This window comes from Solanum dulcamara, chromosome 6 (assembly GCF_947179165.1).
Source record: "Solanum dulcamara chromosome 6, daSolDulc1.2, whole genome shotgun sequence".
NCBI lineage: Eukaryota > Viridiplantae > Streptophyta > Magnoliopsida > Solanales > Solanaceae > Solanum > Solanum dulcamara.
This window is the reverse complement of record NC_077242.1, coordinates 7299983-7320333: the sequence shown is the minus strand read 5'-3', so window position 1 is coordinate 7320333 and position 20351 is coordinate 7299983. Positions and strand designations below refer to the sequence as shown.

At 30.5% G+C, this 20351-nt stretch overlaps 1 protein-coding gene across 2 annotated transcripts; it reads left to right on the top strand.

Moving 5' to 3' along the window:
• Positions 1 to 1763: 1763 nt before the first annotated feature.
• LOC129893246 (vesicle-associated protein 4-1-like) lies at positions 1764 to 6965 on the top strand. 2 transcript variants are annotated; one of them, XM_055968757.1, is made up of 7 exons: positions 1764 to 2220; positions 3035 to 3105; positions 4348 to 4429; positions 4532 to 4650; positions 6032 to 6109; positions 6268 to 6387; positions 6664 to 6965. In XM_055968757.1, exons 1-7 carry the CDS (start codon positions 1812 to 1814, stop codon positions 6721 to 6723), a joined length of 939 nt encoding a protein of 312 aa, XP_055824732.1. In that variant the 5' UTR covers positions 1764 to 1811; the 3' UTR covers positions 6724 to 6965. The 2 variants fall into 2 exon arrangements, with proteins under 2 accessions (XP_055824732.1, XP_055824733.1); XM_055968758.1 differs by lacking the exon at positions 6664 to 6965 and having other exon boundaries at positions 6032 to 6113.
• The last annotated feature ends 13386 nt before the right edge of the window (positions 6966 to 20351 follow it).

Here is a 20351-nt window from a genome sequence, read left to right as displayed (position 1 = left end):
CTTTACCACCTCCAGAAAATGACTCTCTCTGTTTTTCTTAATTGTCAACATAATCTAATGACTTACGTAACATCAATGGCATGGGTGATGGGTGCACTCAAACAAATCCGATTGTCAAGAACTGATTGAAAATATTTGTTGAAAGTTAATAATATGCCTGTTAATGTTTTTTTTTGATTTTTCATCCACCGTTCGATATCTATATTAGAGCTCGACTCAATCTGAATTTGCATCGGAAAGTTAGGGTAAAACGCTCCCTAAGAAAGGCAACTTCATTCCCAGAAATCTCGAACCCGAGACCTATGATTAAGGATGAATGTGTACTTTCTACTCTCTATCAAACTTATTTGGAGGAAGGTAAATTAACATGTCTAATTTTTGATAAACGAAGAGCACAAAATATTTTTTTGAAAAATAATATTGAAAGATGCATTCAAAGATTGAAGTTTTTTCTCTTAGCAGATTTAAGCCATGTAACTTGCGAAAAACTTTTAAGAATTCTGTTTAAGTACTTTTCATTATACCCGAAAAAAATTAAAGATGGAGTGAAATTAAATATCCATAAAACGTACTAGTAAGGAGAATATAATTAACATATAAGTTTTAACGTACAAGTAACTCATGCAAATCACTCTGTTGAACAAAAAATGTGAAAGGGAAAAGAAACAAAAAGAAAAACAGAAAGTGGGGAAGCCCAGGAGACAGACAAAAAAAAAAAAAAGCAAATAGGAATAATGAGAAGAAGCTAAGATACTCCATTTTAAAATAAGTGATATTTTTAATTTGAACATATAGTAAAAAAATATTTATTTTTAGAAAATAAGATTTTTTTTTTACTAATTTATCTTTAATAAATACATTGAAAAAAGATATAGTTTTTTAGTAATTTTTTGGTCATGTAAAACTCTCTTTATTTAATTAAAAATAAAAATTGAAATAACATTATTTTTTTTATCTCTCATCCGATATCCGAATCGAAGCCCGTCTAAATTCGAATTTGGACTGAAAAGTCCCACATTAAAAGGTAAAACGCTCCTTATCAAAGGTGACTCGAGGTCGCAATGGACCACATTCGGTCCCAAACAAAGGCAACTCGAGGTCCCAGAAAATTCGAACCCGGTATCTCTGATTAAAAATAAAAGAATTCTTCCGTAGCCAGAAAAATCAATTGTTTTTTTTTTTTGAAAGTATTTTCTTGTATTCAATTGTATTGAACCACTCCATTATAATCTTTCTTGGTGAAATAATATCCATTAAAACAACTTATTTTAAATCAAATTAACAAATAAAAACACCATTTATTTTGAAAGAGGAGGAATAATAGAGTAGGAGTAGTATATGAGCCTGTTTGGATTGGCTTTAAGTTGGTCAAAACCAACTTAAAGCCCCTTTTCAGCTTTTGAACGTGTTTGTTTAATGCTAACTTTAAGCCAGAAAGTTCTTAAAGTCAGTCAAAAATAAAAAGTTAGGATTCCTAACTTTTTTTTTTCTAAGTGCTTAAAATCATTTTCTTTGACCATGGAAATTACTTTTATATCCCTTATATTTTAACTAAATTCCCAAATTACCCTTTTTATTCTTTTAACCCTAAAATTCACATAATTTTCCTCATTTAAGCACTTTTATCCAAACACTCAACTGCTTATTTATAAAAATAACTTTCAGCACTTTAAAATTTTAAAAGCACTTCATACATAAAAGTAACTTTTTTAAGCTAATCCAAACGGGCTCTATATTAAAGATACAACTTTTTATCTGAAGAGAGCCAAACCAACAGCAGCAATAACTGTGTCACACTCCCCATACACATTATGACAACAACCCATCATTCCCACGCATCCTATGCCTCCCTAGCCCGACCCCCACCCCTCCTAAATGCTCTAGTTATAGACTACCAGAAAACCAAAAAAGTGCCTAACAGAGCTACAACAACAATGGCACTTGCTAATGAAAAATCTCTATCTGATGGCAAGATTTGGGGTCTTTGTAAACTTCCATTTTGGCATACAACTAGTAGCTCTGTCGCTGCTACTTCTTCTTCTTCTGTTGCGTCTTCTTCATCCTCTTTTAGGCAACACCAACAACAGCACCACAATGGCATTTCTGTGGATCATCACTCTAATATTCCTGCTTCACTTAATGTCTCTTCTGTAGCAAAATCACTTCTTCCAACTCGTCGCAAGCTAAGCCTTGATCCACAAAACAAGCTTTACTTTCCATGTATGTTCATCAATTTTTGTTGATATTTTTTTACTTTTTTTCCCATTTAAGTGTTTTTTATGAAATTAGATCATGCTACCCATTTTGATATGGCATAATTTGGTTGATTTTAAATAACATAGGTAATTGAGTAATTTTATTGTATGTCCGTTTCAATTTATTTGTCTTGTTTTTTATTTTAGTCTGTATTAAAAAGAATGTCTTTTTCTATCTTTAGTAAGGGTCTAATGTTTAAGATGACAAAATTCAAAGGTAGTTTTTTGGTAGATTATATGTAATTTTTGTTTATGATCACAAGATTCAAAAATAGTCTTTATTTTCTTAAATGGGCATTTGATCATGTTTCAAAATTTGAAAAAGACAGTTTTTGTTTTCAAAGTGAAAAGTGATAGGAGTTGAACTGGAAAAAAAGTGAAATTTCATGACCAAATGCCATCTAAGTTAAGTAACTAGTCAAACTAAGACACGAAAATTGAAACTAAGGGAGTACTTTTCTATAGTTAATTTTGTCTTAATTTGGATTTAATAGAAAGTAAGTTTTATGCATTACTTTTATGTTTACAGTAATGGATTTATTTATTTATTTATTTCATAGCTACTTCACCAGGAGTATACTTGTGTTATGTAAATGTAATGGCCTAATATTAACTAAATTGTAGTAATTCTGTTTTGTTCTTTATTTTGGATGAAACTTGACTATTTAGTAGTAGTAATAATTCTTATGTCTTAAGGGGTGTTTCTATATTTGTTATATTTTTTCATATCTATATTTACTTATTGGATTATGCTTATTCTGTTTTTATCCCTTTTGTAGATGAGCCTGGTAAACAAGTCAAGAGTGCTATTAGAATCAAGAACATTAGCAAGAATCCTGTGGCCTTCAAGGTACATTATATTAACCTCATTGTCCTGTTAATTTTTCTTGTTTTGGTGGTGCTAATAGTTGCTACTTTAGTTTTTCTAATGTGATATGTGCTTAGTACCTAATACTCATGATGTCAATTTCATAATCTCCATAATTAGTGCAACAAGTCACTTTAATTCCCCACTGGCCAACTTTTTCTAAGTTGGTTATTAGTACTAATGCTTTAAAGACAATCCGTTTAAAGTTGGGCCATTTTTTTTTTTTAATTTAAGAGTAATTCTGCATGTTGAAGATTAAAATGATGATGAATTGTGGTTAGTGGGTAACACCATTATTATGAGATCTACATCACTATGGACAGTGAAATTGGATCTTCCACTGAGCTAATTTGTCTATTTATTAGATATTGTATTGAAACAAGATCAACCATTTCTGAATTAAAATATAAGATAGTTGCTTTGAGCCAAGGGTCTATTGGAAACATTCTTCTTTACATTCACAAGGCCGTGTAAGACATCGTACACACCATCCTACCCAAACCCCACCTGTGGTATTACACTGAATGGGTTTGTAGCTGTTGATAGTTACTTTATTACAGAAATTTTCTCCTTTTTCTTGTTACACTAATAACTCTCAGTTCAATTGCATTTTTTCTTTTCTTGAGAAGAATTATATTTGTATTTTTTTTTTAATAAGGGTAACGACTTTTGTACATCATCAACACGAAGGTAGTGTGGAATCCCATATTTACAATTCAGAACACACAAACAGTAGCCTTGTTCTTCTTGTTCAATATAATCTACCATATGTATGCAGTAATAGTTTTCCACCTATTCTTCTGTCTGACAATTCTGCCCAAGCCACAATTCCAATAGCTATCTTGTTGAGCTTGTCATTGTCCATTTAATTCCTTCATATTCAAAATAGATGCCAGAGATGATCAGTCATTTCACAATGCAAAATAAGATGACTATTGTTTTCTGGCTCCTTCCCACATGAATAACGTCTTGTGCACAGCCGAGCCCCTTTCTCTTCAAATGATCTTGGGTCAATCGGCTTCTTTAGCGATAAGCCACCTTGTAAGGAACTTTACTTTCCATATGTGTTTCCAAGGCCATAGATTAATTTATTGACCAGCATAAGAAGATTTGACTGTGTAGTTGCCCTTTCTATGTTTCTCCCAAATTCTATTTGTAGTCTTTATCAGCTTACTATTGGTATTCAGACATGTTCTCTAATTTTACTTCATTATGCTTTCTCAGTTTCAAACAACTGGGCCAAAAAGTTGTTACATGCGGCCACCAGGAGGTATTCTTGCTCCTGATGATAGTCTCATTGCAACTGGTAACATCTCCTCTTGGCCTTTCATGTCCTCCTGTGTGATGCTAATTGAGAATTCTTGCTTATTTGCTGTTTAAATGTGCTAACGCCACGCCTAATTAACAGTTTTCAAATTCGTCGAGCCACCTGGTAATAACGAGAAACAAGTTGGCAAGAAGAGCAGGGTCAAGTTCAAAGTCATGAGCTTAAAAGTAAAAGAGGACGTGGATTATGTGCCGGAGCTGGTAAGTGCTAAATAATGGTTTGCCCCTCCATGAGTTAACAGATGTATTTTCTCATGAAAGTGAATAACCTGCTCAAATCCAATCTTGGCCTTTGAAACTTTTTTTTTTTTCATTCCAGTAATTCATATAGCTTTTTTAGGAGTAGATATCTGGAATTTTCATTATTCTTATTGAATAATTTAGCCGGACAGGAAAGTGAGTATGCTATATATTTGATCTAACAAGTATAAGTCCAAAAAACGAAGGAAAAAAATCGAAGAGAATCAATCATATGCGTGATGGAAATGTAGAATCACTTGAAACAATATTTAGAATAACAAAGAGATTGCGCCTTGATCCATTCAATCCGTAAGTCCTTACAGCAAAACCTTTTTAGGGTCATACTAGAAATGACACATTTCTTGCTTACGCTGTGATTACTTTTCCTCTTAAGCTTACTTAGAATAACCTCAAATCATTGATCTTGTTTATCTCCTTTCAGTACTTCTTACTTAACAACTCCTCCTTTTAAGGTGCTTCCATTTAACACACGTCTTTTTTCATTTCTTTTCCTTTTTCTTTTGATGTTAATGACAACATGCTATAGCTACAGTTTCGTGCCACCACGACTATCTAGTATATAGAAACTAGAAAGTAAGCCGTCCACTAATAAAGAGTAGTGGCCTCTCATGATGATATGAACCTCTGATTCCGAAAAGAATATATATTACTTTCATCTTATTTTAGAAAATATAAAATATATACATAGAAAAGACACTGAAATGTTGCTGTTGCCACTGTCTCCTCATATTTGAATGCTGTGTCTGCTCTTTAAAAACTGTCACTGAGAGGTTGAGTGGATTTGCCTTGGTCACCTCAAGACTCTGCATGTGCACATGTACGTTACATGTCCTCTTTAGATCAGTTCTTCAAACCAACTCACTAGCGTACCAGTTAGTTTAATAACTGGATTGTATGATCTATATCAACGGAATTTTGGTATGGATTTAAACCATGTTATGTTTGCTGCAATGTATAGATGGAGATGAGAGCACCCATAGTCGGTGGTTAAAATGTGAACATCTTTCGCCAGCAAATCCATAGAGCATCAAAATTAAGTTGCGTCAAATGTGAAAAGAAGATATGGAGAAACGTCTCCAATCTCTGCCATAAGTTTACACCCTAATCATAGGAGCCATTCCACTTAGAAGAAACAATATGAAAAATAACCTATCCTTGAAGGAAAATTAACCCTGGCTGCCTGTACTTTTATACTTCTTTTCGTTTTTTAATGTAATTTATTTCTACATCCTTTTGTGCACCCCTCTCCTTTAACTCGTTAAAGAATTAGACCTTCGAGCCTCCTAATGTTTGTATTCCTGCTAACGGTGATTTGGTTCAGTTTGACGAAAGAAAAGATGAAGTGGCAGTTGAACAAGTATTAGGTGTTGTTTTCCTTGATGCTGAACGCCCTTGCCCTGTAAGTAGGTTCTCTCTACCAAGTTTGCTCATTAGTTGAATCAGATTTTTTCCGCAGTCTCTTTCAATTAATGTAATTGTCTAAGGTTTATGTGGAAATGGATTAATGTAATTAATGAATCAGATTAATGTAAGGATTTCGTGGCTCATGTTCCTTAGGCACTCGAGAAACTTAACCGCCAGCTAGCTGAAGCTGAGGCTGAGGTCGAGGCACGCAAAAGGCCTCCAGAAGATACAGGTCCAAAGATTGTTGGAGAAGGTCTTGTTATTGACGAATGGGTAAGTTACCTTGCCACTACTATGTTCTTAAGTTCAAGGCTCAGGCTTTACGTTCCGATCTCTTGCATGGCATTTCCATAACAAAAAAAGAAAAACACTATATTGGAATATAAAACAGGAACTTTAGTTTATTTGTGCTTCTAAACTGATCTAGGATACAAATGATTTTCCTGGAAAACTATACAGTTTCGCCCTTTGAATCATGTAAAAGTATCAAAATCAATTGTCTAACATGACTTCTGTTCTTATATATATTCGTTGTTTTTACTGTTTCAGAAAGAAAGAAGGGAAAGGTATCTCGCGAGGCAACAGGTTGATGGAGTTGATTCAGTATAATAGAAGGTCTCTTTTCTGTGGATGGTTGAGAAGAATTTCTATGATAAGCTATTGAATTTTCAACACTATTGTCTGCAGATTAACAGATATACTTAGGCTGTTTTTCTTCTCAAAAAGTGAAATTGATTTTTTCATGTAATTTTTCAACCTCATTATTACTGGATCATTGTCTTCCAACTCTTGCTTTGTATATAAGAGAAACTTGGAAAGTCCCTTCCTTAATTGATGAACAATCACATACATTTTGTTGCTGTCTTGATTGATTCTTTGGTTTCGGGAGATTTGGTTTTATACTACTTTACAAATTTATTTTTAATTTTATGTTTTTTTACGAGAGATTTTTATTTTTATACATAAGATATCCCCATTTTTATACATAAAATCTAAAAAGGTCATTTTTTTCTATTAAATTTGTAACTGGTCATAAGAAATTATTTCCTCAATTTTTCTATGTGATGGGTTAAAGTAATGAGTAAATACATAAATTTTTTCCATTGCACACTTAAATTATCATGTCGACCTATTACACATCTAATCTAAACTACCTAAAAGTAAAACTATTACTCCCTACAACTAATGTGGCAAAAAAAAGAAGCAGCGTGTTAGATTTTCTGTAAAGTAAAAAAAAAAATACCCCACCCCAACATCCTTTCTTCTTCACACCACCTACCCTCTTCTTCTTCACACCCACCTCCATTTACTCTCATTTTGAATCTTGATTTTTTTTCTTCAAAATCTATTAAGAAGAAGAAGAATTATTCTCCCCATTTTGGTGGAGAAGACGATTGGGGTTTGGGGGAGGGGGTTTGGATGGATGGTTAATAATTAATTCGGAGTTAATTAGTATAAAATATAGTTAATAAAAGAAAAGTTAATTAATAAAGAAAAGAAAAGAAAAGAATATAAAAAATTGGATGGATAGTTAATAATTAATTAGGAGTTAATTAGTATAAAATATAGTTAATAAAAAAAAGTTAATTAATAAAGAAAAAAAAAGAAAAGAATATAAAAAATTAGATGGGTGGTTAATAATTAATTAGGAGCTAATTAGTATAAAATATAGTTAATAAAAGAAAAGTTAATTAATAAAGAAAAAAAAAGAATATAAAAAATTGGATGTATAGTTAATAATTAATTAGGAGTTAATTAATATAAAATATAGTTAATAAAAGAAAAGTTAATTAATAAAGAAAAGAAAAGAAAAGAAATATATAAAATTAGATGGGTGGTTAATAATTAATTAGGAGCTAATTAGTATAAAATATAGTTAATAAAAGAAAAGTTAATTAATAAAGAAAAGAAAAGAAAAGAAATATAAAAAATTAGATGGGTGGTTAATAATTAATTAGGAGCTAATTAGTATAAAATATAGTTAATAAAAGAAAAGTTAATTAATAAAGAAAAAAAAAGAATATAAAAAATTGGATGTATAGTTAATAATTAATTAGGAGTTAATTAATATAAAATATAGTTAATAAAAGAAAAGTTAATTAATAAAGAAAAGAAAAGAAAAGAAAAAAAATATAAAAAGTTATAATTCCTGACGTGACGATGATGTGGCACTAACGTGGCAGCAAATGTAATAGTGTTATGCGTTAATGTGTGTAATAGTATTCACTCTTAGATAGTTCAGATGTGTAATAGATCACCATGATAATTTAAGTGTATAATTAACTTTTCGGTATAACTTTAGAAGGAAATTTATGCATTTTCCCTTCAAGTAATTTCCATAGTTATGATGATAGAATGCAATGAGGATTACAAAACAAAACAAAAATATCAAATGCAGATTCTCTTACATTTGTACTAACATAATTTACTCTTGTACTGTTGTACATAGCATATCAAAATTTAACTTCCATTGGAGTTTAATTTTTCTTTTTTGAGATAAGTATTAAAAATATACTTAATTTATCATTTTTTTTGAGTTTTAAATACCTAAATTATTGAAAGTGTGAGTTTCATTCCTAAATTATCACTTATTAATTTGAACACCTCAGTGGTGTGTGTAATACACTCTCTTTTATTTAAAAAAATCTTGCACATGAATAAAATATTTCACCTTGGGAAAATAAAATAAAATTTTAATATTAGTTAAAAATATTAGTTAATAAAATCTTGCTGTGGATTAGGTGGGTGGGATAGAATTATTTCTATTAAAAAACTAAAACAATATCTAAATCATTATATGGGGGAGGCGGCGGGGTTACATTGAGAGAAAGTGGTGGAGTTGGGTAAAAAAAATATTTTAATATTTTTTGGGATAGTAATACTTAAATATTTAACTTTAACTTATACTAATAATTTATTTAATTTTTATAAAGATGGAATGTTTTGTCCGAGTGTGATGTGATAATTTTTTTAAAAATAAAAGAGAGAGTGCAGTACACACATTATGATGAGAGTGTAATAAAAAAAAGATGTGTGTTTGTCAAACTAATAAATGATAATTTAGGTATGAAACTTTAAAAAAGGTTATAGTTCAAGTGTGTTTTTGACACTTATCTCTACTTTATTTTTGTATAATCATCTGGTAGCTAACTGACCCAACTAATTCAGATTTTATAGAGTAGGGCCATTAAAAGATAAAACATTTCACTATGAATGTTGTAACTTAGGACTCGAACTTGAGATTCTTCTGCTTCATACATCTGACTAGGAGTGGATATGATATAGTACGGTAATTGAAATTTAGATTTAGTAATTTCGGTATTCGATTTTTAAAATATTATATCATTATCATATTAATTTAATTCGGTATAATTCGATATTTTGAAGTTTGATTTCGATATTTACGGTATGGTAAATTGATAATCATAGTTTTTTAACTTCGATTAATATATACTCATATAATAGTATAACTTTGACAATTCAAAAATGTTCTCAATTATATTATACTAACACATGTAGAAATATATATTCAAAAAAAAAATACAACTATTTTGTTAATCGATTACATTTCAATCAAAATAAAATAGTCAAAGTTTCAACTTCTAAACATTTAGTTTATACTAATGACAGGTTGCATATTTGTTAGTATTTTAATAATACATATATGTTATTTATGTAATCATACTTTGATATGATATTCAATATTTCGATATGTTATTTCTAAATATCAAATACCATATCGAATATCTAAAAAATTAAAAAATATATCATATATCATACCAAATATCATAATATCAATACTATAATATCAAAAATTTTGATATAATATAATAATTCGATATATATCATATGATGCCGCCAACCCGGACATCCCATCACACTTCCGAATGACATTTAACTCTCATCAATTATTATTATTTTAATTTTATTAAAGTTGAAGTGAAGGTAATGATAGAGAAATTACTTTGAAGATGCCTTTTAGGATAAAGTAAAGTGCCTTTTAGGATAAAGTAAGTGCCTTTTCTGGGCGTCCATCTTTGCATAATTACACTTTGAAGAGATGAGAACATGATAATTTGGGACTCTTTGGTGATTAATTATTTGACATTATTAAGTTCATTAAATTATTGATCTAGACAGCTGGAAACCTGGTAGTTAACTAGTAATACACGCAAAAGGCTGTTTTAGAATTAAAAACAATATAACCAAGTGCAAGTTTTTTTAATATAAAATGATTATTGAATTGGCAATAATGGAGTTTAGGTTTGGATGAAGATATGGTGGAATACTTTAAACCACATTGAACTGATATTATAATTCCACAAATCTTTTTTACTCTATTAAATTGAAAGAGAGATCTTATCTTTTTAGTTACTACTCCATATAGTATAAGTGATTCTATTTTGATTATATCTAATATTTTAATCATAATTTTTTTTTTTGTACTTCTTAAATCATGTTCTGAAAATTGAAGTGTATGAGAACCAATTTTTTTCTCACAAAAATAAAAATAAGATTTACTAACACTTTCATACTTTTCAAATCCCCTTTATAAGACTAACTGAATATGAGCCCGTTTGAATTGGCTTTAAGTTGGTCAAAACCAACTTAAAGCCCTTTTTCAGCTTTTGGACGTGTTTGACTAATGTTAACTTTAAGCCAGAAAGTTCTTAAAGTCAGTCAAAAATGAAAAGTTAGGATTCCTAACTTTTTTTTTCTAAGTGCTTAAAGTCATTTTTTTACCATGGAAATTACTTTTATATCCCTTATTTTTAATTAAATTTCCAAACTACCCTTTTTATTCTTTTAACCCTAAAATTTACATAATTTTCCTCATTTAAGCACTTTTATCCAAACACTCAACTGCTTATTTATAAAAATAACTTTCAGCACTTTAAAGTTCTAAAAGGACTTCATACATAAAAGTTACTTTTTTTAAACCCATTCAAACGGGCTCTATATATATATTATGAGTGATTCTATATTGTCTCAGGTTTTTTTAAGGACTAGTTGAAAAGTAGGCAGGTGAACCTTGCAAAAGGTGTATAGCATTAAGTTCATATTATATGATATTAAGGGATTTTTGGTTCTTTCTTTTTCTAAAGCTTAGCACTCAGTTCTTTAATTACTGTTCATGAAAAGGACAATGAGATTGAAATTTAAAAAGTGCAAAAGGCAAAGAGAATAATAAGAAAAACACAAGAAGGTTCACAAAAGCAACAATACATTTTAAAAAAACAAATAATAAAAATGTCATTTTTCTGATAACTTTATTTTAAATAAGGTAATTCACATAATATAATTTATATTAGAACATCAAGAGATTCTATATTTGAGTCTCTTCGTTAGCTATTAGTAACATATTATTTTTCAGATTCTGCATTCGAGTCTATTCATATTATCCATTTAGCAAATTATTTTTGCATGCTACTTTTTAGATGAAACAGATCATACAATTCAATACTAAATTGAACTTAATCTTAAAAAGAATATATTTACTAAACTCCTAACACTGAATTTATAACATGTTTGGCCAATTTTTGAAATTAATTTATTTTGAAAAGTGTTTTTTTAAAGAATACTTTTAGCGATAGCAGCAACAACAAGCCCAGTATAATCTCACCATGTGGGGTCTGGAGAAGGTAGAGTGTACGCAGACCTAACCTCCACTTTTAGCGATAGCAAATTTCTATTTGACCAGTAAATTTTAAAGGCACTTTTAAGCAGTAATTAATGTTTTACCAAGTGCTTTTAAGTGTATTTTTTCAATAGTGTTTTTCAAAAAAGTACTTTTGGGGAAATTTTTTTTTTTTTAAAACTTCTAAAAACTAATTTTTGTTGCTTCTCGAAAATACTTATTATCTCCCAAAAACTTGGTAAAATACTTTATTATTCTAAAATAAGCACTTTAAATTTCCAAACGTTTGTCCAAACAAGCTAACTTTGAGTTTCTATTTTAAATTTGTATTGACCTAATTAACTTATAAATATTTCAATCAATATTAAAATATCAATTTGTATTTGGCCCAAATTTCAAAAGTGCTTTTGAATTATTATTTTCTTTAGCTTCTTCTATTAAAACTCAAAAATATTTTTGTCATAATAAAGACGTGATCAAATACCTCAATTGTCTATAACATTTTCTTTTAAAACATATTTTTCACTTCCTAAAAACTTAGTCAAAATACCATAATCATCTATATTTGAATTATTATTTTCTTTAGCTTCTTCTATTAAAACTCAAAAATATTTTTGTCATAATAAAGAAGTGATCAAATACCTCAATTGTCTATAACATTTTCTTTTAAAACATATTTTTCACTTCCTAAAAACTTAGTCAAAATACCATAATCATCTATATTATTATATATATTTGACAATTTATATAGCATAACTTTGTCCTTTAGTTACATATAATACAAATATATTCCCTTTGTTAGAAAAATGAAACACGAGAATTATGAGCAGCTTATAGAAAAAAAAATAGAAATATTCCTCTCTTTTTTTTCTCCTTTTTTATTTTTAGACATATATAAAAGTTTAGTAGCATATCTGCTGAATTAGATAAGCGTTATTTATATATATCCGAGTCAAACATTTATTCGTAGCGCACGCAGTCCTACTTAGCTTTTGAATATTAGAATTTACATTCTTTTCTTTTCCTTTCATTTTAGGTACAAAAAAGAAAACATAAAGAAAAGAAATGTTTTTTTTTGGTAGGAAGGGTAATATTATAAAACCCAAAAATCGTCTACAGAGAGTAAAAAAAAAAAAAAAGAAATAGTGTTGGTGCCAACAAAATAACTTATCCAGGGAAGAAAATATTATTTAGATCATTAACGATGACTCACAAATTTAACCTTCAGTTTCTATTTTAAAAAAAACAATTTTATTAATATTAGATCATTAATTTGTGTTTACTTAAAGTTTTAAAAATACTTTTGAGATTTATTTATTTTTCAATTTTTGCTGTATTCAAAAATATTTTTGTCAACCTAAATACATAATAAAGTACATCAACTCTCTGAATTATTTTTTTTCAAAATAAATACTGTTAATTTCCTAAAAGCTTAACCAACCGACTATCATGTGGATCATGTGTCTACAAATGAACAAGTAGCTGACAAAAGGATTAGGAAAGGCACAACGGGATTAAACGGCCTGTTCAAGCCATCAGCTTGAGGGGAAGTGTTGAGCTAGAAGCAAGCTGATTGAACTATTAGTGAGTTAAAAGATGACTCGAGTAGTTAGAGTAACTCAGGTTGTTAGAATATGGTTGTAGAGTTAGTTAAGTTGTTAGACTAACTACCCATGTACATTAGACTTAGTTAGTTAAGAGATCAAGTTTATAAATATCCTTGATGTAAATCACACAAGCTAAGCATGTATGAATAAAGAGTTAGATATTTTCAAATTATCTTTTTCTCTCAATTTCTTCCTCTCTCTCAAGTAGCTTAGAATCAAAGCTTCACTTATAGAAGCTAACATGGTATCAGAGCCCTGTTCCGAGATTCTTACTGCTTGAAGTTTGCCGTTGTTGAAAGAGCTTCAATTAAACCAAAACTTAGTAAGAAGAAACAAAGCTAGTTCAAGCATCATTGGCGATAGATGATGCTGGTGTTATTCCTCATTTTATGGTCGGTCGAAGCAGTGAAAGAGTTGAGATAGATCACAATCATCCTTTGTATCTTCATCCAAATGATACTCCAGGTAGTTCTCTAATCTCACTACAACTAACTGAATCTGAAAATTATGCTCTATGGAGCAAGTCTATGGCTTTAGGTCTGTTAAGCAAAGCAAGTTAGGCTTTGTTGATGGTAGGCATACCAACGATAAGTTTGATGAGTCTATCAGTGGGAGAAGATGAATGTTGTAGTTCTGTCATGGATTATGAATGCAGTAAAAAAAGAGTTGTTGAGCAGCATAATCTATGAATCCAATGCTCACAAGGATTGGTTAGATCGAAAGGAAAGTTTCGATACTGTAAATGGATCTAGAGTGTTCAATCTTCATAGGAAAATTGCAAGGTTAAATCAAGGAACACTGTCAGTCTCAGAGTATTTTTTCAGAATCAGAACTCTGTGGGATGAATTCGATGCACTCATGTGTTGTCCAAGTTGTATCTGTCCTGAATCAAGGAATTATTCTTAGCACTATGGACATCAAATGCTTCTACAATTATTAATGAGACTCAACGAGACATATGCTCAATACAGGAGTCAAATCCTGATGATGTCCCCAATTTCAATACTGAACAAGGCTTACTCCATGATTATAAATCATGAGACTCAGAGGTCTATATCTAGTTCATATGTGATAAGTCAAGTGACTGAGTCACTAGAATGAGCAGCTTTCTTCAGTAAAAGAATCCCTAGTACTGAATTTAGAGGAGACACTGGTAAAAGAGTTGTTACTGGAGCTAGGAATACCTATAGTAATTACTCAGGTGGAGGTTCAAGTTCAAGAAGCATCAAAGAATAGCTCACTGGTGTGTGAATTCTACAGCTATAATGGACATACTAAGAAAAACTGCTACAAGCTAATTGGTTACCCACCTGACTGGACTAAGTCTAAGAAGAAATGAGTAAATCAGTATGCAAATCAAGTAGAAGTCTATGGTGATCAAGACTATGACATATACCTTCCCAACACCTATGATCAAGCTTCACAAGGCAATCAAGGAAACCTCTCACAAGCTAGTACTACTCAGTCTTCATCACAACTCCCTCCTTATTTCACTCAGGAGCAGTATCAACAGATTCTTCTAATGCTCAGCAGAGGTAATGAAGAGAAAACACCTACTTAAGCTGCCAATGCAGGTATCATGACTGATCCAACTACTACTAATGTTGACACTAGTTGGATAGTGGACTCAGGTGCAACTAATCATATGACTTCAAATTCTGAAATACTGAATCATCATGAAATTTCTAAGAATGAAAAGAATAAAGTACATCTGTCTACAAGTAGTTTTTTATCAGTCACTCACAAAGGAAACTCCAAAGTATTAACAAATTAGTCTATCTCAAATGTGTTATTCATACCAGATTTTAAGATTAACCTATTGTCAGTATCCAAACTAACTAGGGAACTACAATACTCAGTAGCATTCTTTCCTTTTTTCCTGATTTCTACTTGTTCCAGGATCTCTACACTGACATGGTTAAGGGGATTGGTAGAGAAGACAACTCTATGGTTAAAGGATTCAGTTGTAAGATAAATAAATGTGTCAACACTGTTGAACAACTTTCTGAGTCCAACACTTTATGGCATAGGAGATTGGGACATACACCTGTGGAGCTTCTTGGGAAGAATACATAACTTAGTCATCTCAGACATGAAGGTTCTATATGCACTATATACCCCTTGGCAAAATATACAAAATTACCTTTTCCTATCAGTTGTTCTAGTTCTAAGGTCGGATTTGATCTAGTACATTAGACTTAGTTCTAGTTCTAAGGTTGCATTTGATATAGTACATTAGACTTAGTTGTTCTAGTTCTAAGGTTGCATTTGATCTAGTACATTAGACTTATTAGACTAACTATCCATGCGCATTAGACTTAGTTAGTTAAGGGATCAAATATCCTTGATGTAAATCACATAAGTTAAGCATGTATGAATGAACAGTTAGATATTTTCAGATTATTTTCTTCTCTCAATTTCAACCTCTCTCTCGAGTAGCTTAGAATCAAAGCTTCACTCATAGAAGCTAACAATAGTCTTGCTAGTAAATTTTTGCCCAACATACTTCTCTTACCATTTGCTCAAAATTCAAGCTATGGATCGTTTCGTCCTTTAATCACATAGTAGTGATCATAATCTGTGCTATGCACGGGCTAAATAATATTAATTTTTATAACAATTAATTAATATTTTTATAATATGTGAAAATAAGCAAACAACCTATGAACAAGCAAGCAACACAAGTAGGGATGGTAACCATCAGTTGCTTATTCACATACATAGTAGATGGACACAAAATTGTTACATACATTAAGTACAAAATTATGAACAGTTTACAGAAAAGAAGTAGTAGAAATGTTCCCTGATTTTATTTCTTTGAAACTCATATATGTCATTTCTTTCTTATTTTTGAATCCTTAAACTTATTTTTTTAAAAAAATATATTTTTATAATACATAAACGTATTTTTAATTTGACTTCAATTGATATTTATATACTTAACTTTGAGTATCCAGAAATAGACACTTAAAATTTGAGTATCTAGAAATAGACACTATAGATACACGAATTTTACGTAACAAAATATATGTAGGACGTCATGTAATATTCATGTGTCTGGTTATTCCATATTATACAAATTTAAATATTTACTTGTGTACACTTAATATAATTAAAGAGCATAAATAACAATTGAGGTCAAATTTAAAAGCACATTTATATATATATATATATATATATATATATATATATATATATTATGAAAGAAAAAGAAAAGTTAAAACTCCCCAAGTACTACACTCCTATAAGTAGAGGTGCACAAGTCAAACTGTTAAGTCAAATTGAATCGATGAATTAAATCAAATCGAACTGATAAATCAAATCAAAAAATTTTAAAAACCGCTTAAAATCAAAACCATAAAAAATGACTTATGTTGATTTGATTTTATAGATTTAATAAATTAAAATAATTAATTTAATTAATTTTTAACGAAAAATCCAATTAAACCGATGGTCCATAAGTGGACCACCAACTCTGTAGAGCCAAATTAGTGATAGTGGAGGTCCACCAGTGTCCATCCTGTTTTGTCCATTAGCTGGTTGGAGGTCCCCACAAATTGCTTTTTTACCCAAATGCTATGTATCATAGAATAACGACATGTAAAGATGGAAATTTTCCCATAAAATTGTATGGGGAATCATGAATCTTGTTTACTATTCATTGGTGGAGTTAAGATGACTCTTCTATTTAACTTATGGATAAGGTCGACACCTGTCCCCTTTAGTTCCTACTAATGGGTCCCGAGATTTTGTTATATCGCGATACATTGTACTTCCAGTTATTTGGAAATTCTCACTAAAAAAATATTTTCTTTATTTTTTAATTGTCATAATAAAATTTGACACAATTTAGTTGCCATAATAAAATTTAACACAATTCGTAAAGAAAAAATTAATTAAAAGTATTGTATGACTAATATATATTTTATTAATTATTTAATATATTTATATATGTTTTTTTTTAATTTTTAAAATAATTAATGCTAAGAGTAAGTTGGGTTACCCCAATTTTTTTTAGCTTAAATAAACAGTTTTCACTTTCCTGGGGCGGTTGTGCAAGACGAATGCAAGCTGTAGGATATTGATTGAGACAGTGTAGTCCGTTTTCACAAGAGTACGAACCACAGTTCAAGTGAAAAAGAAGAAAGGAGAAATTGAAGACTGAGATGCTATGCTTTCTCCCCCATTGCTAGTAGGTTGATGGATTCAACGAAGGATAAGGTGGAATGAGATCCTCCGATTTAGCTCCTTTAGTTAAGGCGCTCAACAATTGAGTTCCATAGCAGTGGGCCCCACAGTTCTCTATTTGATTAAGGTGGACTCTAGTCTTTCCGACAGGGAAGTTTGTAGGGCATCCTAAGAAGTTTGCCTATGGACTCTACCTCAGCGCATAGCTCGCAGACGAGCACGCTAATGAGGCCCTGAGCCAGATAGATGAAGATGGGAAGGTCAGACTTCTACTGTCTCGAAGTCTCCGATAGAAAGAATGATTGATTGCATGGCACATGTTTGCAAAAAAGCTGCGATTGCTCTTGCTCGACTCTTCATGACACGGTTGGCCTGATGGCTCTACTACTCCCATTGTTGGGAGTGGTAATGAATTGTTTTTCATAAATAGTAAGATTCCATTTTCTTTGTCTGCCCCCCCCCCCCCCTCTCAAAAAAAAAGAAGAGAGACTTGTTGGAAATGTGCTTGGTTGTTGACCAAGAAGCCTGCAATCCTTTCGCACTTCTCTGAAAAAATTTCTAGTTAGAGAGAGAGCAATTGCTGCTTTCAAGCGTGAAACAGGGCAACTATCTCCTGCGGTTCGGAGAGGACCCCTGGCTGACATAAAGTTTCAACATAAAAATAAATCGCCTCAAAGCGGTACTAAAGATTAGGCAGAAGAAGAACTTAAGCAATTTAAAAAAAGCTTATCTAAACAGGCTCTAAGTGTATTATTAGAATGTAGTTCAAATATAATCGAGGGGGTTCTTTAGACTCTCGGAACAAGGCTGTTGGTTGTTTCTCAGTCAGGCATGTCTGTGCTGCGCCAACGGGGATGGAGGAGATGCCCCGTCTACGATCAGGAAATGTCTTTTTTGTTAAAGAGAATTGGCCGTAGAGAGAGCGCCTATCTCTCATAAGAGAAGGAGAGCCACTTGGATGTCTAACATAAAAGATAGTAAATTTTGATGTGGAGTTCTGATTTTTGAATTCAATATTTTTTTTAACTCAATCTAATATTAAATAAGTTTAGATGGAATTGATTAAGTGAATTTTGTGTTAATGAATTTGATTATTTTGAATTTTTGATTTGAGCCTATAAATTGTGTGTTCTCTTTTTTAAGCAACAGAAGCATTAGGTGGTTAGTAGGGTACATTGTTTGATTAATGAAATATTGAACTTATTTGGCATTTGGCTAGTGTCTAATGGATAGGGCTAAATACAAGATAAGTCCAAATTTGATATCCAAATAATTTTCAAATTGAAATCGTAATCTAAAAGTTTGAACAAAATATTCCAAAAAAAAACTAGATTTCATTTTTGTCTAAACGATGCCTACCTTAATTAGAAGAAATTTCGAATGTTGAAGTTGCCCTTGGTTACATATGAAGAAAGGTTCAAATAATCAAATTTCGTCCTAATTAACATGTTATTAATGTGTGATAGTTTATGATTAAGCAAACAATAATTGCCATAATCGAGGAATTGGACGTCTGTCTAATATACTTTATTTGTATCATATTTATTTGTTCGTTTTTCTCTTTATAGCCAAATTATAAATAAGAATGATATCTTTATTATTAATTTATTCTTTAATTTTTTTAAATACACTTTATTTATGTGTCTTATCTTAAAATCAAGATTAATAATGAAGATTGTTTTTTTTTGAAACTTTACGATAGTTACACTTTTAAAAAGAATTAATTTAAGGACAGAATGGAAAATAATTAATTAATTCTATCTTAATTTTATAAATTGACAAGTAATTGAGATGAATATTTTTAGTAATAACATGTTAATAGTTTTTCGAGTCGAAGAACTATCGAAAACAATCTCTCTAAAAGTAAAAATAAGATCTAAGTGCATACTATCCTTTCTACACCTCAACTTGTAAGATTAAACTGAGCATCTTATTATTGTAATAACATTTTTTTCATCTATTTTTTCTTAATATTAATTACTTATTTTAAATCATCTATCAAGTTCATTCAAAATTATACATAAATCAATAAATACCTTGATAAAATATACACTTCATTTATTATTCCTTAAAAGATATACAAAATCCATTATGAAAAAAAAGAGTATAATTTTATACCTACAATAATCATAAATAACAAGCACCGATCCAAATACCGATAGGTTGGTGCATCGATATCCAATGGATGAAGTTTTAATCATACACTTCAAAATTCACCTTTTTAATCTATACTAATTATATTTAAATTCTGAATTTATCATTTCAATATCTTTTTCAATGAAATTAAATTATTTTTTGAAAGCTATAAACCAGTCCAATTTTGATAGAGATAAGATTGGGCATTCATATCGTACAATGGTCAGTACCTTTCTTGATGGGGACACGATAATTTTTTCACATCAAGGATTATATTATCTTCTCTTATTTACTAAAAATATATAAGTAATTTATAAATAAACGATATGGTTTTCATATCGCGAGATTAAAGAAGAGATATCGTAAATCGAATAAGTCCAAAACCTCGAGAATTTCGCCCATCAGGTAACCAGTAATATTGTAAATCCGCCATTTCTTCAACAAGTTTCCTGTTTCTAGTTTTCCAAAACCACTCTTCTTCTTTTGCCCTATAAAAATAGGCTTCTCTTCTATCATTTTTCATTGCTCACACACACTTTGAAGCTTTTCCTTGAATCATCATAACAATAATTAAGTTCTTATTTTTTAACTACAAAAAAATAAATCAAATTTGTATTATCATGAGTTACCTTAACCGCGTTTGGGTGGCCACTACCGTCGCCGTCGTG

Coding starts and splice junctions, on each gene's coding strand:
- LOC129893246 (XM_055968757.1), top strand. CDS start 1,812: ATGACAACAACCCATCATTCCCACGCATCCTATGCCTCCCTAGCCCGA. Junction 2,221..3,034: donor AAACAAGCTTTACTTTCCAT/GTATGTTCATCA, acceptor TCCCTTTTGTAG/ATGAGCCTGGTAAACAAGTC. Junction 6,110..6,267: donor ATGCTGAACGCCCTTGCCCT/GTAAGTAGGTTC, acceptor CATGTTCCTTAG/GCACTCGAGAAACTTAACCG.